Genomic DNA, 24211 nt, shown 5'->3' with positions numbered 1-24211 from the left:
GAGAATTTTAATACTTTTTTAATTTTTAGTTATCGGCGGATACAACTTGGGTTTTTTTTTTTTTTTTGTATGTGGTGCTGAGGATCGAACCCGAGCCGCACGCATGCCAGGCGAGCGCGCTACCACTTGAGCCACATCCCCAGCCCAGGTTTAGTGGTTTTTAAGACTACCAGAGTAGCCAAGGTTGAGATAACTGGGGTAAATGGTGAAGACTTAGTGTCTGAAAACAAACCAAACTAATGTAAATGAGACTCCAAACATGGAAGAAATTTAATAAGAACACAACTTTAAAAGCTATTATAGTAGAATAATAATCTCCCGAGTTTCTTGTTATTGAAATCCAGAGGCATCCAAAGTACTATTGCTAAAATTGAGGTAAATATTAGGAAGAAAATATTTAGAAGGCTGATAGGTTTAAAAGCAAATAAGCGACTTATGCATGGCAAATGAAAACCTAACTTCAGGGCTTTATAAATTGTATTTACATTTTTCTTTCAAGTATATTGAATTTTTCAGAATTAAAAAAAATTATTTAAGATAAATTTTAAGAGATGATAAAAGAATATATGCTAAGTATTACTAATAAGAAGTAAGTTTCAGTGACTTCTCCCTCTCTCATCCTATTTTGGTGTGTATTTTTAAAAATATAACTACATATAGTGTTGCATGTTTATATGTACATAACTTTATATGTTTATAATAAATTCTTTTCAATGAACATGTAGTTTATCGGTTTTCAGGGAAAAATGCAGATTAAAGGTAGGAAAGCGGATTAGGAGAGAAAACAAATCATCATGCAGCCCAGCCCCGCCTAGGGCAGCACGCAGAGCCTTCACCCTGGGGATTCACTGCCGCCCTCCACTCTGTCCTTCACCTTTTGTGACAGCACCAGCTCCACCTTTCCGCTCATCTCATGTTCTGGCTTCTTCTGGTCTTTTTCTTCTGGCACATCGTTCTTCAGCTGGGGGCTGGAGGAGAACTCCACAAAGGCCACCGTCGGGCTGCATCGAGTCACAGTTGTCATAAAATGCTGTGGCTCTGAAAGGGAGTTCCAGACAGAAACAGAAAGAAGAAACATAAAATCACAAGAGGGACTATGTTCCTTCAATGAGCACTTAAGACTAGTTCCTCCCCTGGCAACATGAAGCTGAGTTACAGTGTGTGTGTGTGTGTGTGTGTGTGTGTGTGTGTGTGTTGCTGGGGATGGAACCCAGGGCCTCCTACATGCTAGGCAAGTGCTCTACCTCTGAGATATACCCTCAGCCCAGTTTTTATGAAATTATTTTTGATGTATGTCTTATCTATTGCTGCTACAGTGTGTCAAAATATGACCTTCAAGTCAGGCACCATAGCGCATGCCTGTAATCCTAGTGGCTCAGGAGGCTGAGGCAGGAGGATCGTGAGTTCAAAAACCAGTCTCAGCAACTTAGGGAGGCCCTAAGCAACTTAGTGAGACCCTGTCTCAAAATAAAAAATAAAAATGGCGGGGGATGTGGCTCAGGGGTTAAGCACCCCTGGGTTCAATCCCTGGTACCAAAAAAAAAAAAGACCCCAAATTGTAGAGTTAGTTATATGAGAAAATATAATATTTTTTTTAGAACTGGAGATAGATTTTCAAAAAACAAAACATAACCAAGTAGCAATAGCCGGGGATTCTATTTTCATAGTAACTTTAGTTCTATAGTCAGAATTTCCCCAGGAAGCCTCCAGGTGGCAGCACAAGCACACCCCTTGTGGAGTCTACCTACTTACCTTTCCCATTCATGAGGCAACATCCTCAACTCCATTATATCTCAGGAGTTTTCATCAGATCTTACCTTAAAACTAGTGTGTTAAGAAACAAACCTGAGGAGGCGAGTTCTGCATTCCCTTTTCTTGGTTTTCCACCATCGTTCTCATCCTCTTGGCTGTTGGGTTCAGTTTCCTCAGTGGTTGTCTGAAAAAGATATCCGCCCCTCCCTTGAATAATGTATCCTTTGAAGGTTCTTAAAAGATAAAGGATATTTCTTAATAGTAAATTTCAGGCTAACATGGTAGGTGGCCTATGTGAATTATATCTTCTATTCCCTGGACAGCTTTCTGGTGAGAGTCCATGTTTGTTGGAAGAAGACCATCTCTGAAGGAGGCAGGAGGGCACATGTGTATTCCCTTTTCCTGGCTCTCCTGTCATGTGTACATCCCCACTTCTTCCAAGTTTTCTAAATCCTAGATATCATCCACTTGTTCCTCATTATCTTTCGACTTGGCTTATCACCAGTGAAGCAGGGTTCTTTGGTTTTGTTTTTTAAAGTTGCAATTAACTTCTCAGTCGCCTGTCTGGGCATAGTTGCCTGTGGCTCCTAACACTGTGGGTTTTATTCTTGAGGCTCTTTTCCTTTCTGGAATCCTAGTGACTTCCATTACTGGAGATTCAATTTGTGCATGATCTCTCTCTCTCTCTCTCTCTCTCTGTCTCTTTCTCTCTCTGTTCCTCTCTCCTTCCTTCCCTCCCTTCCTCTCGGCCTATTCTTCTCTCACAGGTTCTTCTTCCTTCCTTTTCATCAAAATAGGGACAATTCCTAAAGATTTCAACTGGGCCCTGTTTCCTCCACTTATGCCAAACCATCCTCAAATGTATCAGTGTTTCCCCAGGTCCACCATTATGTTCTCTTTCCATTTATGACTTGTACTTTCATTTCTAGTCCCAAGAGTCCATCAAAGCTCCAGTTCAGCTCAACTGACCATCAGGGTCATGGTAAATGGATGACACTCAACATGCTGATCCCTGTTCCAAATCTGACAATTTCTGTTTATTCCCAGCATGTGAAATAACCTTTGAAGTGACCGTTGACTCCTGCCTCATGAGTATTCACATTTGCCAAGTCCTGCCAAGTGTGAAGACAACAGTTTCATAGCCATCTCTTCCTTTCTGTTCCTATAGATGGGATCTGTGGTTAGCCCTCACTCCCTGTTCTTCCCCTGAGGGGTCTTTCTCATCTTACCATGTAATCCACCTGGCACATCACCATCATATCATGTTCATCTCTCTTAGCAGGATCTCAATTTATTACTTTTATGCTTGTGTTCTTTTCAGTACTACCTCAGTTGTATCACTTTTATGCTTGATGAATTTATACTAGTAAGAAAATTTAGTCAACTTAAATGTCCAACAACTGGGGAATGACTGAGTGAATTACTTGTCCATAAAGGACATATTACGTAATCATAAAAAAATAAGCTGTTGAACAATAATTAATGATATGTGAGAATACTTATTATCTAATGTTAAAAAACTTAAACTGAATATATATATATATATATATATATATATATATATATATATAGTATATGGTATATACATATTTTAAGATTATATATGGCTACAGATATACAAAAATATGCTCATTAATACATATATTAAAACATAAGGGACTAGGGTTGTAGTTCAGTAGTAGAGCACTTGCCTAGCATGTGTGAGGCACTGGGTTCAATCCTCAGCACCACATAAAAATAAGGTATTGTGGCCCATCTACAGCTAAAATTAAAAAAAAATTATAAAAAGTCATAAAAAGTAGGGAAATATGAAATATTAATAGTGGTTATTTGTAATACACTTAAATTGTGGATGATTTTTTTCTTCTCTTTATATACATTTTACTTATTCCAAAACATCATACAATGATGTATGTCTATAACCAGAATTAAAAAATAAATGTAGTTTTGCATTGTTTTTCATTGGAAGCCAAATGATTCTAGAATAAAGTCCAAAATTCTCCCAAGATTATACTAGTTGCTTGATTAAAAATAAATGAAATATTAAACACTAGCTAGGATAACTTCACAACTACAGAGAACAAGTCAGTGACTATAGTGGTTTTCAGTAGAAGTTTCTCATAAAGAGCTAAAGTTGAATTTTTAAAGCATATATAAAATAATTCATAAATTTAAAGAAATTTTCAGATAAAGGCTTCAGAAAAGGCATTACTAAATGCTTTATATCCCCCATGGGATCTCAAAAAGTTATAGATTTATTGGTCTCTTGTAAGTGTATATATTTTATCCATAAATCAAAAATTTGCCTCTCAAGTCACCAAAATAAAAGCCCTTTAAAATTAATGCATCAGTGAAAATTGTCAATGAATTTTTAAAAACAAAGAAACTTTAAGCAACAAATCTTTCAAGTTTCTAAATGATTTTATAATAGCACTAGTGGCAAAAATGTGTTTTTTTTTTTTCCTTTTAACAAGTGTGGTGTTTTGAAATCCTTGTAATTAGATGGGAATTTCCTACTGATAAATAACCTTAGATCAGTTCTAGAAGAAAATAAAAAGAAGTTAAAATGTAATTTTAAAATCTTGGGTAGGAAATAAGCATCATATTTATATTATTTAATGAATTTTATAATTGTTTCATATACCCACAAGCTTGAGTTGAAGTCTCTTTAAGAGACTTAATGAGTGAAAATAATTAAATATTATAGTTAAGTTAGACAGTAGAGAGATAGATAGGTAGATGGTGTCTCTGTAGATTTACATTATATTTGAGCCACTGAAGAACAATCAGTTTAGCATTACAAAAGAACAAACTGGGTTTTACAATTTAGAGTATACCCACACACATACAGAAATACTAATACCTGATAGTATTTTTGTTTTATGATGCTAATATACACAAAACTGGCAGAAACATTGATTTTTAGCTTCCTTCCCCAAATGAATTAGATTATTGAAAACTATCTGAGGCTAGGAAATAAATTTGCAGTTAAAATATGGAGTGATCCTCTTGAGAACACTGGTATTTCCAATTACTAGAAATAAATAACTATAAAACAAGGCCTTTGCAGTCTAAAAATAAAGAAAGAAATAAACATATTTTATTAAATATAAGATGCCAACAATTTTAAGTTGTATTATTTTAGGTAGTACTGAGAAAGAAAGCATATCATTAAATATGGCATACCATTGGTTATAAGAGAAATCCTGATTTAAAGATGAAAACATGAAAAGTGTGCCACTTGGTATCAATGAAATAAGATAATTCATGAAGCCATGTAGTCATAATGTATGATGCAAACAAGGCAAGATTCTCCAACATTAACGACTTCACTAAGGATCACTTCATTGGCACACCACATTCCAGTAACATTTGACTTATGCATGATTAATGGACAACTTCTACTTTGAAGAATTAAAATAACTCAACACTTGAACACTGAGCTCTGGACAACCCAATTTTTATTACCTTGAAATGATAGTTTAAAGGTTATATCCTGGCATTTGATACGGTAAAACAATGGTAGCAATAGAAGTAACCACAATCAATATCCACCACACTTACCAAAGGTAGGCACCGAGGGGGGCACTTGATGTGAATGATCTCACTTAATCCTCAGAGCAAGTTTAAAGGTAGTAACAATACCTTGTTACAGGCGAGGAAACTGAGGCCAGGACATTAGGACATGTCCCCTAGTAGGTAGTGGGGTGGGAACTCTGCCCTGTGCTATGACCCCCATGCTCTATCATCTGAACTTAGAGTCAAATCCACCTTCAAGTGGTCCCCCAGTATTTCGAGGTTTTCATCCATAAGCACACTCAGGTATCTGAGAGTTTCAAGTTTATTTCTGAAATGATCAAACTGCTTTTTCACTTTCCTTTCCTTTCCTCCCTCTACCTCCCATTCATTTATTTTGTACATCAGACCAGAAGGCTGCCAGCCACCAATCCACATCCAGGTTCTGAAGGGGAAGGGGCCAGACATGTAACCCATGTTAGGCAAACAAATATTCTCCTAAAATGCATTCTTTATGGAATTTATACTCTCAAGCTTAGTTTAAATGCACACTAGTCATCAAAACCAGGCTACTACTAGCAAAATATGTGGGATAAATTAAGAGATGCAGCAAACTGCAGTCCAATTTGGATAAAATGAACCCATTTAAAAATACTTTACATGCACTAAGAAAAAGAGGAGAAGGATATACATTTTAAAAACAAACAAAAACCCTTAACAGTACTAATTTGTAAATTGCTGGAATAGTAGGTAGTTTATATTTTCAGTTTTCTGTCCTCCACAATGTACACCAACTCTCTGTAATCAGGGGAGCCCCCTTTAAGCCAGTTTAATTAAGTTGTGTCTGGCCTTTCCTTCCTGAAGGCTTGTTACTTTTGTACTCACTCCATTACTTCCAAGGAAATGAGTTTCAAAGTTGGCAGTTTTAAGCAGCCCTGATAGAATCAGAGGTTGGCTTCAAAAAAACCTGCCTTACTGGGAAATGTGCTTTCTGACCCATACTTTCCTTTGGTTGCAGCTCAAACAGAGAAGAGGCCTTCCTTTCTCCAACTGGCAACACTTCCTCAAGAATGAAAACAAGTAAATAAAAACAGAGCGCTGGATGTGAATGAATGAGCACATGGAAGGGTTTACGTGAGACCAAGCCAGGAGCTGGCCTCCCCTTGACTGACAGAGAAGGGATCCAAACCGGCCCTGGTGCCAGACTCAGCCCTGAGGCCACAGGTGGGAGGTGTCGGCTTCCTAGCTGAAAAGGGATGTGGTCCAGCCACAAAATCTACCTTTGGCTCCTGGCTGCTCCTTTTAATTAGAACCTTGGCAGTGGACTGGTCCAGAGAGGAAGCAAAAGGGCAAGAACCATCCTGAGGCCTAGAGCTTGGGTGCTGGTCCTATTTCTAGGCTGCAGGAGCTGGGGAGTTTGGACTGATCCTTTAACCTCTATGGGCTGGTGCAGCGATGCCCAAGGTCCTTCCTGAGCAGATATTCTGGAAGGCCGAGTGATTTCCTGGCTCCAGTCTTGAATAACTCATCTGGACAAGAGCCTGGAAAACTAGCCTATTTATGCCCTGGCACAATGACCCAGGTGCCACATATGCAATGTATGTGTTTCTCCTTTCACTTTTAGATCTTCAAGTATGTGCTGCCTCTAGAAGGAAAAGAAGTTCCAAGGAAGATCAGCCTTGCCAGGCCTTAAACCACATATATTTTGGAAACCAACAATATAAGGCTCTTATCCAGGTAAGACGGGCCAGGTTTAATTTTTTTATCTTCCCTGATGTATACTTCCTCGAAATCCATAAAAGCTTCTGTATCTAAATATCTTTAATCACTTTTAAAATGTATCCACTCTAACAATCGAATGACTACTTCTAGTTGGAGAAAAATGATTTCTAAAGAAATGTTTGTCGACATTTGACATCTAAAAGGAATCTGCAGTTGGTCTCCGCTGGAAGAAAAGAGCGCCTACTCAGATGCCTTTGCCCTGCCCCCACTGAGAAGTGAAGCTGCAAGAAAGGTCTAATTGTCAGTTTTCCTGGATCCAAAAAAGTAAGGAAAGTGCTGAATTTTCAAAAGGAAGGCCCTGAACTTTCTCGAGATGGAAAAAACAGACCTACCTCTTTACTTCGCTTAAGAAAAGCAAACAGACCGTTTCAGCGGCCTGACAGCTGAGTTTGGCCCTGGGTCAATGAGGGAGAATCGCCACAGGCCTGGTGGGAAGGTGCGAACCAGCAGGGACAGTGTGGGCTCTGTCATTTGGGATGAGTGGGTGAGAGGGAGCTGGTCAACAAGATTAAAGAGTGACAGAGGGGTCAAGGGTGGGGTGGGGTCTTGGGAGCCTGGACAGCAGGACAAAGCCAGAACTGGGAAGGACTGCAGCAGAGAGCTGCGGAGGGCTGCAGGAAGAGCCATGGATCTGCAAGGGCAGCTGCCTTCTGGGAAAAGCTGTTCACATATGTGTGTTTTTTAGAGAATCAGAGCTGGAACAACCGACAGGTGGAGCTGAAAGATGACACGGAATTCATCTCATTTGTATGAAATTCACATTGGTTCAAGATGGTAATTTTGATGATCTTACTTTCATGAAAATAAAACCACTATATCACTTACTATTTTGGGCTTCTGAAAAAAAATGTATGACTTCTTTTCTTACAATAGTAAAAATTACTTATGGACACCTGTAATCCATGAGTCCCTACCCAGACATCATGCTAAGGGTTGTATAGACGTGAATTCTCACTATGACCATCTGATGCATATGCCATTATTATATTTATTTTTAAATATAAACTGAGTCTCAGACAGCTTGCCTTGTTCAGGTGGAGTTTGATCTTTGAGTTAGTGCCTGGAGTACTTTGGATATTTTAGGAAAAGATTGGTTTGGTACCACTGAGGAAAGAAGAGGTTCAAATACAGACATAGAACACTGATAATGGACCAAGAAAAAAACTCAGGAATGGCTTTGAGTTTGACCAAAGGGGTCGGGGAGGGGGAGACTTTCTGCAGGCTCTAAACATAGGATAAATTAGTCCTCAGTTTTAGAACTTCCAAATTCTTTCCCAATCCTGTATTCTACGAGTTTGCATTTATGCTATGACATGATTTTCTAACAGAAGCCCATATTTTAAAATGTAAAGAAAAGTGCTATGTTTCCACTGGGCTTTTAGCAGAGATGCAGAAATGAACAACCATAACCTGAAACAAACAAATAAACTCCCCCTAAACAAAGCAAAACAAAAACCTCTGAAATATCCCATGGATAACTGGGAAAGAGGGAACTGATCCCTCTATATAAGTGTAGCACCTGGTCACTCTTCATTCCTCACGGGGACCTCTCCTGGGCTCCTTAGCACTGTCCAGCCCTTTAATGCTACTTTTCCCACTATGTGGAATGGCTTCCTTCCTCCTCCATTCCAATGCAAATACCTCACTTAAGATCAAGTTTCAAGATCCACATCCCACACAAAACCTCCCAGACTATGCCCAATCTGCAGTGATTTTACCTGTTCTTTGCAATCTTACGTCCCTTGGGTCTCCTTACTCTATAATCTAGTATTTAATTATGTATTGCTTTATATACTTTTCTAGTTGTTTCATGAAAACTTTGGCTTCCCTCAGCAGGTTTATAAATTTCCCTTCCTACTTAAAAAACTGGGGTCTTCATTTGCAGGCACCCTAACCACAGGGCAGTTGCTATCACAACCTCATTACCACAGGGGTGAGGCAATGAGGGTCATCTGATTTTTGCTGGTATGGGTAGGTACAACTAAAGTTTTAAAAAATAAAACTTCAACTGAACTTAGGATCTACGTCTAAAGGGAGAGAGTCTTGATCCCAAGAGCATCAAATGAGAAAGATGAGATAGAAAGGACCCAGAGATGACATGATGTCATACAACAGTGCCCATGCCAGCCAAGGAGGCCGACACTCCGACCTCCCCTCACCCAGAGGAGGGTCCTGGCCTTCCCTGTCTACTCCCTGCCTCCTGCTCTGAATGAATGTTCCTGCCTACTACTGTGGCTGTGCCCTTTGAGCAGTTCCAGCTTGCCTGAAAGGAATTGTGACATTTTAGTGGTGGGTGAGGCTACTCCTCTGTAGACAGTATATCAGTTGGGAATGCAGTTTTTGGAAGAAAGACACTATTTAAAAAGAAGAACACTATTCCTTTGAGAGTGCCATGGGATTGGGCAAATGAGTTAGAGACAGAAAATCAAGTCCAAGCTGGTATCAATCTCTGGGAGGCTCTGAAGCACAGACTCCTGTTTCAAGCTGGACGCCATATTTTATCACGATCAATTCTTTCCACTTTACAACAGGAAGATACTGGCAGTAACAAAGTCAAGGAGAGCGCTCCTTGGAACAAGAAAGATGGAAGTAAGATGAGCAGGTCTACTGGAAAAGGGATTCTTTTAAAATGACCCTTGGGATGACGCACTCAGAGTAGAAAACTTTTGGTGTCCTAAATTGCAAGTGAGGATGAAGAGTGTCTTATTAATGAGACAAAGTCCCATGTAGCATAGCTAAAAACTTTCCTTATAGTCTGATAGGTGTATACAAATGGTTACCTGCCCCAGAAACAATGTACCAGCTCCTGCCATTGTTAAAGAGCCTACAGAACTAGAAAGAGGATATATAATGTCACTAGGTATTCAGAACCACAAGGGTTTACTGAACTAGAGATTACTTGGAACTATCCAATTTCTCCAAGAAACTACCAGGCTTTTCTAGGAATTTGGACCTATGTCCTGAGTCTAACTAGGATCTGGGTGGTGCCCAGGGGAAAAACCCATAAGGCCACCTTTTCTTGGGAGTTCTGGTTTTGATAAGTATGAACTTCTGAAATAACATAATTTCTTTCAGATCATAGAATTTAGTTTCTCTTAAAGTAAGGTATTTGGGGGGATACGTAGCCACCATAAAAACTTTTTACTGAAGGAAATTTAGAAAAAAGCTAAAAAATGTGGCAAAAGGGAAATAAGAGCAAAATTACTGTCTTAGAAAAATAATCTCACCCCTATAATGTCTAATTAATTTGGGGGCTTCTAGTTACAATTTAAGAGCATAAATTAATGTCTACTCCATCAGTTAAGTTCCCATGCTGCTAGAACTTGATGTTCCATTTCATGATAACTCCTAAGACCTCTTCAGAAGTTATATTTATGCAAACATAAAGTGAAATTACAGTCCAGGTTGACAGACTCGGCATTTGCCTGGGTCACTGAACTTTGCTCTTGGAGACCAGGAAGCATACTCTGGTGGTAGGGACATGATTTGGGTGTCTTCCCATCTGAATCTTTTTTGTAGAGTTTTGAGTGCTGTGAAAAAGAATTATGTCCTTTCCACTCCTCCAAGAAAGATATGATTTTATTCTTCAAAGAACAAAGCCCAGAGATAAGCAAAAATAAGATTCAGTGCAGAGCAGAAACTCAGCCTCTGGTGAGGACAAGTGGATTGAAGTCTGTATCCTGTGGCAGTGACAGTTTTGGCTTGATCAGTTAAACCAGTTTGAGCCTTTTGGGTGAGAGATGTAAGTGAGCTAAGCAAGTGTCATCTTCCTGATGATGTTTCTTATCCAAAGTGGAAAATATAATGTTATTTTGAGTTCTCTTATCTACTACTAAATTGCCTTACCTATTTTCGCTTGGTATCAATAGTATTCCAGTGCTTTAAGTTACTCTGAATTTAAAGGGTTAAGTTAATTAAAAATAGTATATTTTTAATAAATTTTTGCCCTTTTTAACTAAAAAGAAAAAGATCCTTTAATATATATAATAAAAAATGGAAAGTCAAGCTCTGATAGCACCAGTTTGTTTATTTGTTTTCCAAATTTGTTTTCCAAAATGTAGTAAGTCTACTGAAATCCTAAACCAACAGGGGAAAAGGGGTATTTTAAAGACTGATTTATTTTTCCATACCATTGGACACCAATAATCTGAAGCTAAGAAAATAGTTTCATTGTTATGGATTGAATTGTGTCTTCCCAATTCCTTATGTGGAAGTCCTGACTCCTAGTACCTCAGAATGTGACCTTATTTGTTAGGGTTGTTGCAGGTGTAATTGGTGAAGATGAGATCATATTGGAGTAGGGGCCCTTATGAAACAGGGAAAAGTCATGTGCACAGGGAGAAGAGCATGGGAAGATAGAGGCAGAGACCAGGATGATGTGTTTACATGCCAAAGAATGTCAAGACTTCCAGAAGCCACCAGGAGCTAGGAGAGAGCAACCCAACAGATTCTCCCTCACAGCCACCAGAAGGAATCAGCCCTGCCAACACCTGGATTTTGGACTTCTAGACACTAGGACTGTGAAATAATTAATTTCTATAATTTAAGTCCCCCAGTTTGTGGTACTTTGTAATGGCAGCTCTAGCAAATGAATATACCCAAGTAGGAAGAAATGATCATTATCATAAACTGCTTATTTTAAAAGATGGGTTCATCTATAACAGAATTACACCAAAGAGAGGAAAAAAAAATCCATTCTTACCACCAGTTGCTGAGGAACAGAATTTGGCTTCTTGATGTTAATCTCAATGCTATTGTTGTCATGTTTCACCTCCACGGGGGACCCATGGACTCTGGCCACACCTTCAAACATCTGGGATTTGGTTAGGGTGGGGGCAGGTGCTCCTGTGGGCCCCTCTTTTTCCTTCTCCTCCTCATCTCCATGGACCGTCTCTCCATTCATGCTGATTTTCCCATCTACCTATAAATCCACAACAAAACAAAACTGCTGTTCCCCAACCAAAGACAATATAATACATTCAGAATTGCCTTAAAGAACCATCAGTGATTAATCAGAACCCAAAATAAAATAAGGTTTCTCAAACATTTTCATTGGTTCTAGAAGCTAGGGTTTTTATAAATGACATCTCTCCTCCACACACCACCACCAGTTCTGGGGATTGAACTCAGGAGGACTTTACCACAGAGCTACTCTCCCAATCCTTTTTATTTTTTATTTTGAGATAGGATCTCACTCAGTTGCCCAGGCTGGCTTTGAACTTGTGATCTTCCTGCCTCAGTCTCCCAAGTTGCTGGGATAACAGGTGTGCACCTGGCTATAAATGCCATCCTTAAGGGCTTTTTAAAAGATTGTCAGTCAGTCTTCTCAGGCAACTTTACTATTAGATTACATTTTATGCTCACCTGATGTACGGTGTGTTTTTATTTTAAAGTATAGAAAACCAAAGAATCTTAACACAAACATGTGCCACCTATTTGGGTTCTAGTAATTTTTTCATTAAGTTATCACTGCTATTTATAATTTGGACTTTTTTTCTGGTTAGAATATAAATTAGGTGAAACCTACCTCAGATAAGGAATACTCTACAGGTTCTCATGGTGTATGGGTCCTTTTTCTGAAGCTATTGTGGAGGGCAGGGGATCTGATACTACAGCACATTGCAATACATCCCTTTTCTAGTTGGTTTTACAACCCCAATTTTTGCAAGAAAAGAAGATCATGTATGTTAAAGCATTTTTTTTTAAATTTTGTACTCACATCTTAGGGAGACAGTGAGAGCAAGAAGGAGGAGCAGACAGGGTGGTTAGCCTTGCTTATAAAAAGACATCTAGAAATCCCTATCTTGAAGTTTGAGGCAGACTGTACTGTGATTATGAATAAGCTCTGAAGTCAGATGACTTAAGAGGGAATCCTGACTCTACCTCTCAGCAGCCATGGACTCTCTAGCAAATTTCTTACCCTCTGCACTCAACACAAAAGTGAACATGACAGTATCTCCATTGTAGTAGTGTTATGAAGATTATATTGTTAGGGGAAGAGGTTAATATGTGAACAGAGTTTAGAACAGTACCTGACCATTTTAAGAACTATTTATTAGCCATTATTGCTGGTAGGCCTTCTAAAATCTTAAAAAAGAGATAATGGGAGTCCAGACATTAATCATAGTTTATTTACCTTACACCACTGGCTTTCATACTCTATTATGTGATACTCATTTAAAAAAATAAATTTAAATTACAACTCAGCACCTATGTATAAATGTGGAAACAGAAGTTTCTCAAAGCAATATTTTCTTATATTGTGTGTGATCACTATGCTAATTTTTGTAATGTATTTTATCCATTTTGTAATGTATTTTATCATTTAAAATATGCTGATTCCTAACCACTAAATTGATATAATAATCTAACAATAGGTAGCAACTCTAAATTTAAAAAATACTGGCTTAAACTATTTCACTTGATCTTCCTTTACTTTTAAAAATAGAATGCAGATTTTTATTTTATTAGTTTATTTTATATTTATGTATTTTTTAAGATGGGAGTCTTGCTATATTGCCCAGGCTGGCCCTGAACTCCAGGCTCAAGTGATCCTCCTGCCTCAGCCTCCTGAGTAGCTGGGACTGCAGTGTGCACCACCAGGCCAGGTTCTTTATTTTTAATCTTGTTGTACTGGGGAAACAACTGATCTGTGATTCTGTCTTCTTCTTCCCAAGAGGATGGCTTTCCCAATATATGCGTCCCTTGGTTTCCCTCCTGATATTTCCTAGTAAGAACTGTTCTGTGTTCTTTACCTTTGGCCACTATTGCCATCCACCCACTCAGTGATGGAACTGTAGGCTATCAATAGGGGTGACAGCCATCAAGGCCAATGATGAGTCCAGGGGACAGATATTAGTGAGTGGCTGAGAGTGAACATCAGTTTTGAGACCTCTATTCAGGTACACAATGCACCCCTCCCGATGCTGTCTGAGGACTCAGCACCATTTAGCTCCAGTGGTAAAGGACAGGTCTACTCAGAGCCCGAGTTGTGCCATAAAAGTCATCTATCATCACTCTTCTGTTTAAATGATCACATGACATTATTCATATAAAGGAAGGGAAGTGAACATCTAAATGATATGTGACATCACAGATACCCAATTAAATAAATGTATTCCCTACCCCTGTCGTGGCTGCCTCAGTATGAAAGATTCTGTCATGGAATGTCATAGACCATTGCCATTGGCCCCAGGTGAAGGAAAGAACTCAAATACTCAGGTGGACCACAAGAGCATGTGTGCAGGTGTGTGTGTGTGTGTGCGTGTGTGTGTGTGTGTGTGTGTGAGTCTGCAAGATTCATAGCTCATCTTATCCAGAAAATTTTATTTATTTATTCACTATACATTTGCTGAGTGCCCACTGTGTCCTGGGCACCAATGCCAAGCTCTCAGGATGAAGCTATGAATAAAGAAGACACAGACGCAGCCTTGAAAGGAATAAACATCTCAATTTGATCCAGATGAGACAGCGGGGGGCATTTTTCTTTTGATCTAGCAAAGCCTAAGGCATAGATCTTTAAGATTCAGAGTTACTTAAGCAAAGTAAGAAACATCCCTTGGACATGCAATGACGAAGATACATGGCATTATATGGCCCAATCAGTTGAGTTCCATAAACTTTTCTACTGTCATAATAGTCAATCTCCTAGTGATGAATTCCACCTTTGTGTTCTATTATGAACTCACTGGTGTAAAGGGACAAGGGGAACTTATTTTTCTTTGAGGTCAAAATAACTTAAGACAAAAGATGAGTGCTTCCTCATAATATGAGGGAAAGTACTGGCATCTGAAGAAGTGAGAAGACGTTTGGTTGTCATAGGTTCTTTGGTTCTGGAAGATTATTTTATACATTCACTGTAAAACAATCTAGCTTTTTCCACTCAATGAAAACACTGTCTCATTTGAGGACCAAATAGATCCCTTGTTCCCATGTGTTCCATGTATTTTTTTTTTCCAAATGTAGCATCTTTTTGAACATGATTTGAATTTCTTCCTAAAGGAGATATAGTTGTATATATTTTTATTTAAACCAAAAGCAGTTCAAATTTTGAGGAGTCTGTGATACTCTAGGTAGCTGGAGTTACTAGATTATTAATACATTAGGATTTGTTTCCACTCTCTAGAAAGAGATCATGCCTTTAAATCAAACCAGAAAACAGACCTTGCTCATGGAGATGACTCAACTATCAATTTCACTGAAGTTCACTGACACTAACCATGGTAAATAAGAGGAACATCTACCCCTTAAGTATATGCCAACCAAATCCCCGAGGCCCACACATGAACAGTTATAAATATTAATACATTTGGCTTTTGTTTGATAAAAACAACTCCATTTTCTTGAGTCAGGATGCTTATCTCTCTCCATTGACTACCTAGAGTTCAGTTTTGGTTCTACTCTTAAGTAACTGGTCCTACCTTAAAGGTCTTCAGAACCTCCTGAGAGTTTTTGGGCTGGGAGTAAGGCTTGGGTGTCAGCATAGGCACTGCTTTGGGAGTGACAGTTTTGCTTGGAGATCCACTGCCAGCTGATGTGCTGGTGTCCAGAACACTAGCACGAGTAATGGTGGTTTCAACGGTGGCAGTGAATTTGGGTGGAGGCAGTGACTGTTGCCGCAGGTATTTCATAGGGTTTGGGTCATTTGGGAAGGAGGAGAAGTTTGGCTCTGTTGAATGGCTTCTTTCCAGAATTTTTGGCATCTCCAAGCGTTCGAGAACAGCCTCACTGATGGTGAACCTCTCGATGTACTGCTGAAGGATCCCTTCTGCCTCCTCCTGGGACCGTGCATTCTTATATGCCTCGTGCAATTCTCTCTCTCTCCGCTCTCTAGAGGGTGGGTGTGGGAGATGGGAGGGGCGAAACAAGAAAGGCAACAGTCATGACAAATTGCAAAGAAGACCTTGGGAGAAACCAAAGTAGAGTAAAACCAAGAGTATCAACTCAAGGTGTTAGAACTTTCATAATCACCGACATACTTTAGCAAAAGATAATGTTGTACATTGAAAAATATCAACAGAAAGAACCCACTTTTCTTGAACAATTTCTCTGTAGGTTTTGATGCTTTTCCTTCGTTCACTTGTCCCATCCTCTCCAGCTAGTAACTTCTCCATTTTTTTCCTTTCTTCCTCTTTCTTGATCAAGTCCTGAGAGGCACTTCTTCTACGACTCTTCCAACGAGCCAGGTCCTGGGGGGAGAGAGAGATAATACTCTTCTTCAGCTTGCACAGAATTCCTTTTCTACAATTTAGAGTTTAGTGAGCACTGATGCCAGACTTGGCTCTAGGCAAGGCCAGCCCCACACACTCCACTGTAAGTCTGGTAGGAAGACAGGAAATATTCCCACATTATCTGTACTGTCCAGAGCAGGACAGCACATTTATTTAAACATGTCAGTGTGAAATATGCAATCGTATTTTATGTCATTTGCCACATAGAGCATGCCTCACCAGATAACTGTGAGAAACTTTATTTCTTCCTATTTATGATTTCTGCATTGTGATGAGATCTCTGACAATTAAATGGTAGAGATTAATTTATACAATTTCTTAATGGAAGGAAATAAAGGCAGAAAAAATATTGGCTTTGGAGTCTTACAGCTCTGGTGATTCTATATGTATTAGTTAACTGAATCCTTAGACCAACCTTATCACAAATTCTACAGGTAGTTATAGAATAATGAAGAGTGAGGACTCTGGGGTCAGACAGATGGGATTGTGGCTAGGGGAAATAACCCAGCTCTAGCTTTTCCATGCTTTTGAATCTTGGGCATGTATCTCAGCTTCAGTATCTCTACAATGGGGATAAGGACACCTCTGCTTACAGGTCTATTGGGTTAAATGGGATAATACAGGTAAGGCACTAGGCACATAGGCTCAATGTATTTGCAGATTCAGTTGTTACTACATTTCAACAACTTTAGAGAAGTTAATCACTTTGATTAATGGTACAGTCACATTTGCAACAGCTACCTCAGAGTGCCATGTGAGAATTAAACAAAACGATCCCCTATCCCTCCTCTCATCCCTAACTTCAAACCATTTGCTGGCTTTGGCTCTTTGCTCTCAGCACATAATCAATCAGTCTTAAAGCCCTCTCATCCTCTTCCCCCTCCCTTCCCTGATTGGAATCTGGACTCCTCCATTCACTAGCTGTGTGACTTTGGGCAAATGAGTTAGCAGGGCTGGGCTTTTCTGTGGAAGAGGGAATGATAATAGTTGGAAGTGCATTGAGTTCCTAAAAGGACTGAGTGGATCATCACATGTGAAGCCCTTAGAACACTGCCTGCTACTGGTACACTTCCAATGTTGGCAGTTGTTGTTGCTGCCATCCTCCTCCTCCTCCAATTTAGAACCTCAAAAGACAGAGCATCTTCAATCCTGCATCCCATTCCAGTTGCCCGCCTTGGGCTCCTCTCTCCTTTCTGGCCAGGCTTTTGGCCAAGGCACCTGTGGCTATGGACACTCTTCTTTATGCTATTTACCCATCCTTTAACCCTCACGCTTACGGTATTGCCCCTGGGAATCCTCTGGGGCTCCCTTCCCCAGCAGGTCCTCCAAGTCCAAGGCTACCCACCCGCTGGATTTTCTGCAGTGAGTAGCCTCCCCGCTGCCTGCCCGCACGCACGGCCTTGGCCGAAACTCACATCTTGCCATTTGTCGTCCTCTTCCCTCAGCTGGTTATTTATCAGCTGCAGCTGCTCCTGGCGGGCCCTGCTGTGCGGAAGCACCGCGGCCTCCTCCTCACACCGCATGTCAAACATACTCGTGCTCCTGAGGGCCGAGACAGCAAAAACAAAAACCCAGCGCCGTCAGCGCCCGCCTCGGCTCCGCACGCGCTGCCGCGCTCCGCCGCGTGGGGGCGCTACCGCCCCGACGCCGCTTCTTTCCCAGCCGCCGCCGGGGACGTGCTTGCCACCGTTCCCCCTGCGCAAAAGCCAAAATGGGACCGTCTTTGTCTTCAGTGATGGCACCGAATCGGGTCATTTGACAAGTAGGTGCCAAGGAAGAGCTCGAAAAAGGCATTTGAAGCTCTGGGCTCCTCTCATTTGGAAATAGAAATATTCTAAAAATACGATGAGAATTAAACCACATATAACATGGGGAGAATTTGTGGGGAGGAGTGCACTGTGCCACGAAGTGGGGCTGTATTGCAGTCAATGCTTCTTTGTGAAAAGAATTGGCTTAAGTGCTTTCTATGTGAATTAACGCAATTTCTTCATTAAAAAAAAATTCAGGTGATCTCAGGTTTAAGACACTCGATTTTTCCAATTTTATTTTACGTGCATTCAACAACCACGAATTGATGTGTTTCTTTTTTATTTTCTATAAAATGGTAATTGAAGGCATCTTAGAATCAAGAAAGTAAGGTATTTTATGATCGACTAAAGAATAAAATATATAAATCAGTATATACTTTGCATCCTAATATATTCATAGTAGTTTTATTTTTTTAGGATACCTCTGATTTTACTTTACTTTTATTTTAATTTTTCATCGTAGTAGGGATTAAACCCAGAGGTGCTCTACCACTGAGCTACACCCTCAACCCTTTTTATTTATAGACAGGGTCTTGCTAAGTTGCCCAGGCTAGCCTCAAAACTGTGATCCTCCTGCTTCCACCTTCTGAGTAGCTGGGATTACAGGCATGCACCACCATGCCTGGCCGAATTGATTCTTTTAAAAGAAAAAGGCTAGGGAAAGTAATTTTAAAAAATCCCTTAGATTTTGCATACAATTGCTATGTTCTATAGGAGCTTATTAAATGTTGGGCAAGACCAGAGGGCCTTTTCTCTGATGATCACGTAAACCTCTGTTACAGCAAAAGCTGAAGCAGCAAGAACACAGAAATAGCAACCAATGCAAAATCCTCCTCTTTGGTTTGTTCTTTTTTTTTTTTTCTTTCAAAGAAATGACTAGCTCTGGAAGAATCCAAAAAAAAATCAAGAAATGGAGGGCCCTTAAAAGTTCACTGTTAACCATAAGGTACAGAAGACGGTTAAGTCCATTTTTGAAGCCAGCTGAACATATGGAAAAAGAAAAGCCATGCACTTAGACGTCAGCTAGTTCCAGACATCAGCAGTGATGTCCAAAATCATTACCCTGCAACCAGTCACTCAACAGCAGCAGCAGGCAGCTTTGTGGGATGGATGCAAGGAGATCCTCAACAGGCAGCTCACTAGAGGGAGAAGACAAGCCCACGGCCACGGCTGCCCCCACCCTCATTTCAGTCCATTCATAATGAAGCTGCAAGAATGGTCAGTACTCTCCCCTCTCTCAGGTGGGGGACAACTTAAGTCTGACCTGAGAGAACTAACTCTGAAGACTGTCCTTTTTCTGTCTTTCTCCAGAGTATTCTAGTAATCCGACTGTACTGAAGGACTTCTATGGAGGTTTATGAGCATAGAGGACTATTTATTAATGTTGTTTAATAAAGACTTAGAAACTTACAGGGTCAGGTATTAAAAAATGCATACATTTTTTAAACTTCATGATCAAAATTTTCTTAAGCCGGTTTTCCAGAAAGAGACTGAAAATTCCCTGAAATTCCTCTCACAATTAAAAGAAGAAAAAAAAAATCTTACTTTTAAAACATTCATTCCAGTTAGTTATCTCTTAAGGTAATTGATAAAATCTTTGCTAAAATCTTAGAAGACCTAAATGTTCCTCAGTCAGGATCCTCTTGGAATCCATGGAGTAGCTAACAGATTGTGGGAGAGAGAGAGGAGGCCCCTTCTTTCAACTTTGTCACCTCTAATTTCTTCTTCTTTCTTTTTTCTGTTCATCACCTCTAATTTCTAAAGAGCAGAATTTTGTTTTAGGCCACAGTGGGTGGCCAGAGAGCAGGTCATCTTCTGGTACCCTAGGAAGAAAATGGCAGCCTTCTCCAGGATCCAGGATTTGGCTCTGTCACTCAAAGGGAATTGAGAATATGGGAGCAGGTCTTTAAGAATTGCCTTCCTCTGACCTGAGCTTCCATCTCTGCTCACACACTGAAGCTCTGACTACCTGAGCCCAAATGTGCCCAAAAGCTGGCGACCTAAATAAAAAGAGAAACTCTGTTTGTTCTCTCTTATACTAGGAAATACTGCTTTCCCCCCAAGTTTGTCCTTCCTTTTTTTAATGTGTAATATCTTCATGTCATTTCAATAATTAAAAAAAATGAACTGAGAAAGTTGAGAATTGGCAATATTAGATAGAAAGTGGGCTGAATCACCATTCAGAAAACATACCCTAGTTCAGAGGTTGGATGTGGCCTCCCAAATGAAGAAGTGCCAGTCTGAAGAAGGGTTGGGGTAGGGGTGGTAGGGGGAGCCCAGTTTCCAGAATATTAATGCGACTTGGACTAAATCTCTATTTCTTGGCCACCCAAACCTATGCTGTTGGCTGTTGGGACAAAGGTCTCCCTGCAGAGCTCAGGACTCTTTCTTGGGGGTGGGTTGGCATTTTTGAAGAATGAGATCAAATTTCCTCAAGGGGAACCTAGAAATTATTTCTGGGCCAAGTCTAAGGTAAGAGAATTCAGACTCAAATGGCCCCTGACTCCCCCAAGGTGCAGATTTCTTTGGGAGGGAGAGTGTTGGGAGAGAAGAATGTACAAGAGAGGAGAGGGGCAAGAAGGTGAAATTAAATCTACAGAAACATTCTACAGAGGCGGAAATTTCTCCCTTTGCCTGCATGGTAGGTCTGCCCCTGACCCACATTCTCCTTCAAGGGCACATCTTTTTTTGATTGGGCTGTAGTTTAAGAATGTGTCAATTGCTAATAAATATAATCTGTGCTGATAATTGCCTTTAAAAATTCTGGAAGAGGAAGGAGGAGGGAATAAACTAAAAATAGTATATATTTCTATTTAAAAACTTAACTCCTTAAGTCATCTTTTCTTCCTCCCACCACATTCTTGTAAGTTGTGTCTATTTCAAGCAGGAAATTTGGCGCTTTGGCTATTCCCAGGTGAGACCTCTGGGAAATAAGTTCCTTTAATTCTTCTTGGTCCATGGGGTTGGTTTTACAAACTTAGGGAGAGAAGGGAGGCCCCATCCACACCCCTAAAAACTATTAACTTTTTTCTGTGTGTGAGATTTCATGTTCAGGTACAGACAGAATCCAAAAACTCTTGAATGTAGCTTCCTTTCTTTTACCTTGTAGGGCTTCCCCGAGATCTATCTTAAGCAAATTGCATGAGAGCTTTGCATCAATGAAGAAAAAAAAAAAATCCATTCTATCAAAATGTTTTTGCTCACCAAGTGTCAAAGTAGTATTTTGCCTATCAATCTTATATAATCCTCCTTTCAATGAATGTTAAATATTGCCACTGCAGGTTTTAAAAGTAATAACCAGGGCTCAGTTTTACAGACTGCTTAACTCCGTGCAGTCAGTCAAGTGCAGGCTGAATTGGGTTTTGAGGTATGTCAAAAACAAATTTCTGGATGGCAGGTAACTAGTCAAGTCATACATGGAAACTTGGCAATGGAGTACGGCAGCTCAGGGCTAACAGGGCTAAGCAAGCATCTTGAACACACACATGGAAAAATACAGTGTGAAATCTCTCTCTCTCTCTCTCTTTCTCTCTCTGCCTAATCTCATCATCATCAGTGGAAATGATAATTGTATATTCTAAACCCTTATTCAAATGCCTCAGTCTGTGACTTGAAACTATGGCTCATAGTTTCAAGGAGAGCAGACAGAAAGAAGGCTGGTGTTCACTCTTCCAGTGGCCTGACCTCCCTGCACGCCACACAGTGCCTCTTGTGGAGAGGAGGGAGGTCAGGGTCAGCAGACTACTGATGATGGAATTAGATATCAATCATGTTTCTTAAGACATGAATTACTCAAATATGAAAAGGCTGGTATTCTGCTGAGAAAACATTTTGCCTTGGTTATTGGTGGCAGAATGATCTGCATCTGGGAAAGCCATTTTGAAACAGAGTTAATGTGGTCACAAATGGGAGGATGTGGATTCTTGTCAAATTTGAATGGAAGGTGTGGGATGGAGAACGAATCTCCCAGAAGAGTGAAAAGCCCGTAGCAGGGAGAGGAAGCCCCAAGTCATGTTTTACGTCCTTGACCCCTTGCTATGCCACGGAACTTGAACAAAACCCCAATGTTTTGGTCTCAAGCATGCCACAGTTTATATGACTCCAACCTGGGAGGAACTTGGGCTTCTGAATGTATAATTAGTGGTTGAAGATTTATTTTCTTAGTTTGAAAAAAATGTGACTAGAGGAATGACTACTTCATTGTTAACTCTAAGCTCCAACATATTAAAAATCAAATGCAAAAACTCAGAATACTTTTAGTAATTCCGTGGTTCAGAAGGGGTACCACACTAACAGAGAACAACTTTAACATGCCCAGTCTATGAAAAGCAAATGTTAAGTTTCAAGCAGCAGCTGCATATTAGAATCATGCTTAAGTTGCTTTTTCATTCATCTTTTCTGCTCAGAACATATGTTCTGCATTCCAACGTCAAGTGCTTTGCTCCACGAGTGAGTTAACTATTCAGTTCACTGTGGTATCAGTTGCATTTCAATTAGTGGTAAGTACTGGAAGCATGCATTTTAGGCTAGCAATTAATGTAATCCTACGAATATAAGACCACTTACTCTGCGTCATCTGACACAGGAGTTCTCGGACCGTATCTACAAGACCAAATACAAAATTAGAGGACCGGCAAGGCAGAAAGTTAATGCTGAAACCAAGCTGAAAATAAAACTGCTGGGGAAGTACATATGTGCCAAACCTTTTTCGCTGATCATACTGGAAGAGAAGTGTTATTATACAATTAGCAATATTCATTTATTGCTGAAAAATCAAAGAGAAGTCTCGATGCTTCTACAGAATGCAAAATTTGTACTAAAACCCAGAGAAGAATTGAAAATAATCCCATGCTACACACAAAGAAAGGATCTGTTCAATATAAACACAAAGAGGCTTAGGTGTAGCACACGATGTTTAGAGAAGGCAGATTAAAACACAGACAAACATGTATTGTGGCCATTCAGAGTCCAAGTGTTCATGCTTTTATGTTTGGCAGTAATGGGCTGAAATGGACACCCAATGTACAAGCACACCCTCACTGACCCTGTCCCTGATGTGTTAATGCATTTGCACAAGTGGATATCAAAGAGCGTTTCTGCAGTTTTCTGAAAGCAAACCAGAACTCCAACCAGAACCCCAATCAGTGCCTTCCGCATGCATTTGACAAAAACCACAATTCCTAGAAAACCGGTAGCCTTAATCAAAACCAGACTTGGATGATATTCTGTAACTGGAAAAACCAGTTTTCCCCAATCTCTTATATTCTTCCAATAATTTAGATCTATAAAGTTGTACCCTCTGTGACAGTCATTTTAAGTCTAAATGTGTTTGACAAAGCAAAGAAAAAGATCAAGTTAGACAATTAGAACATCACAGGCATATTTTAAACACGTTTTTGAGAAAGCAGCTCCCACAAATGATGATCCCTTTAGCAAAGGTGCATTTTAAGGAACAGTACTTACCATTACTCTGAAAGCCTGCTCACTTCTGATGGTGGACGAAGAATTTTTTGCAGTAAAGAAAATATGTCCTGCTTCTATGTTTATGAGCAATTACATTTTGGGGTTGACAGAAAAAAAAATTACCTGGTTCCATAACAGCTTAAAGGAAAAAGGTAATTTCTAAAGGTTTCCTTTTATAATATTAGAGAAAATACTCTGCAATGCTTGGGTGCACGCATAAAAATACCCTTTTCTCTTAAACTTTTATCATTCTAGAACTCTGCAGTTGATAATTATTTCATTGACAGTGAAGACCATCATACCAGCACAAAACCCCAAATCTCTGTTGAAATGGCCAAAGGCAAGGCAAAGAAAAAGTTTGTGAATGTTTTACTTCTGGCAGTGTAAGACTCATATTCCGTTTCTCCAGGGATAGTTTTAAAAGATGCTAAAGTTAAACCTAACATTCTGAATGATCCCAAAACACCACTACTTGAAGCAGGAGGATCCTTCCACATCAAGAGAAAGTGCATGAGCACTCTGGATTCTAAAGACTGCACAGATGTGTCCCAGTTGATAAGAAGGGCTGTCAGAATATGTTTATTCAAATACTGTGTTTCCTAAATTATCTTTGGAGAGAGCAGAGAAACTATTTCTAATGGATGGCTAATGGAGAAATAA

At 39.8% G+C, this 24211-nt stretch overlaps 1 protein-coding gene across 18 annotated transcripts in view; it reads right to left on the bottom strand.

Moving 5' to 3' along the window:
- Nucleotides 1–24211, bottom strand: part of Limch1 (LIM and calponin homology domains 1) — a 218358-nt gene that overhangs the window by 34316 nt on the left and 159831 nt on the right. For 10 of the 18 annotated variants that reach the window (XM_048784399.1, XM_015482070.2, XM_048784409.1 and 7 more), the window contains 7 exons: nt 22655–22690; nt 17696–17822; nt 16081–16238; nt 15471–15879; nt 11753–11971; nt 1846–1936; nt 875–1038 (listed from right to left, as the gene is read on the bottom strand). In XM_048784399.1, the coding sequence (XP_048640356.1) occupies nt 875–1038; nt 1846–1936; nt 11753–11971; nt 15471–15879; nt 16081–16238; nt 17696–17822; nt 22655–22690 (1204 nt within the window). The remainder of the gene's footprint in view (nt 1–874; nt 1039–1845; nt 1937–11752; nt 11972–15470; nt 15880–16080; nt 16239–17695; nt 17823–22654; nt 22691–24211) is intronic. The other 8 variants (XM_015482065.2, XM_048784402.1, XM_015482066.2 and 5 more) reach the window with 1 other exon arrangement.

Source organism: Marmota marmota, unplaced genomic scaffold (assembly GCF_001458135.2).
Source record: "Marmota marmota marmota unplaced genomic scaffold, marMar, whole genome shotgun sequence".
Taxonomy (NCBI): domain Eukaryota; kingdom Metazoa; phylum Chordata; class Mammalia; order Rodentia; family Sciuridae; genus Marmota; species Marmota marmota.
The sequence above is the reverse complement of the archived record's forward strand: the minus strand, read 5'-3'. Positions and strand labels throughout refer to the sequence as shown.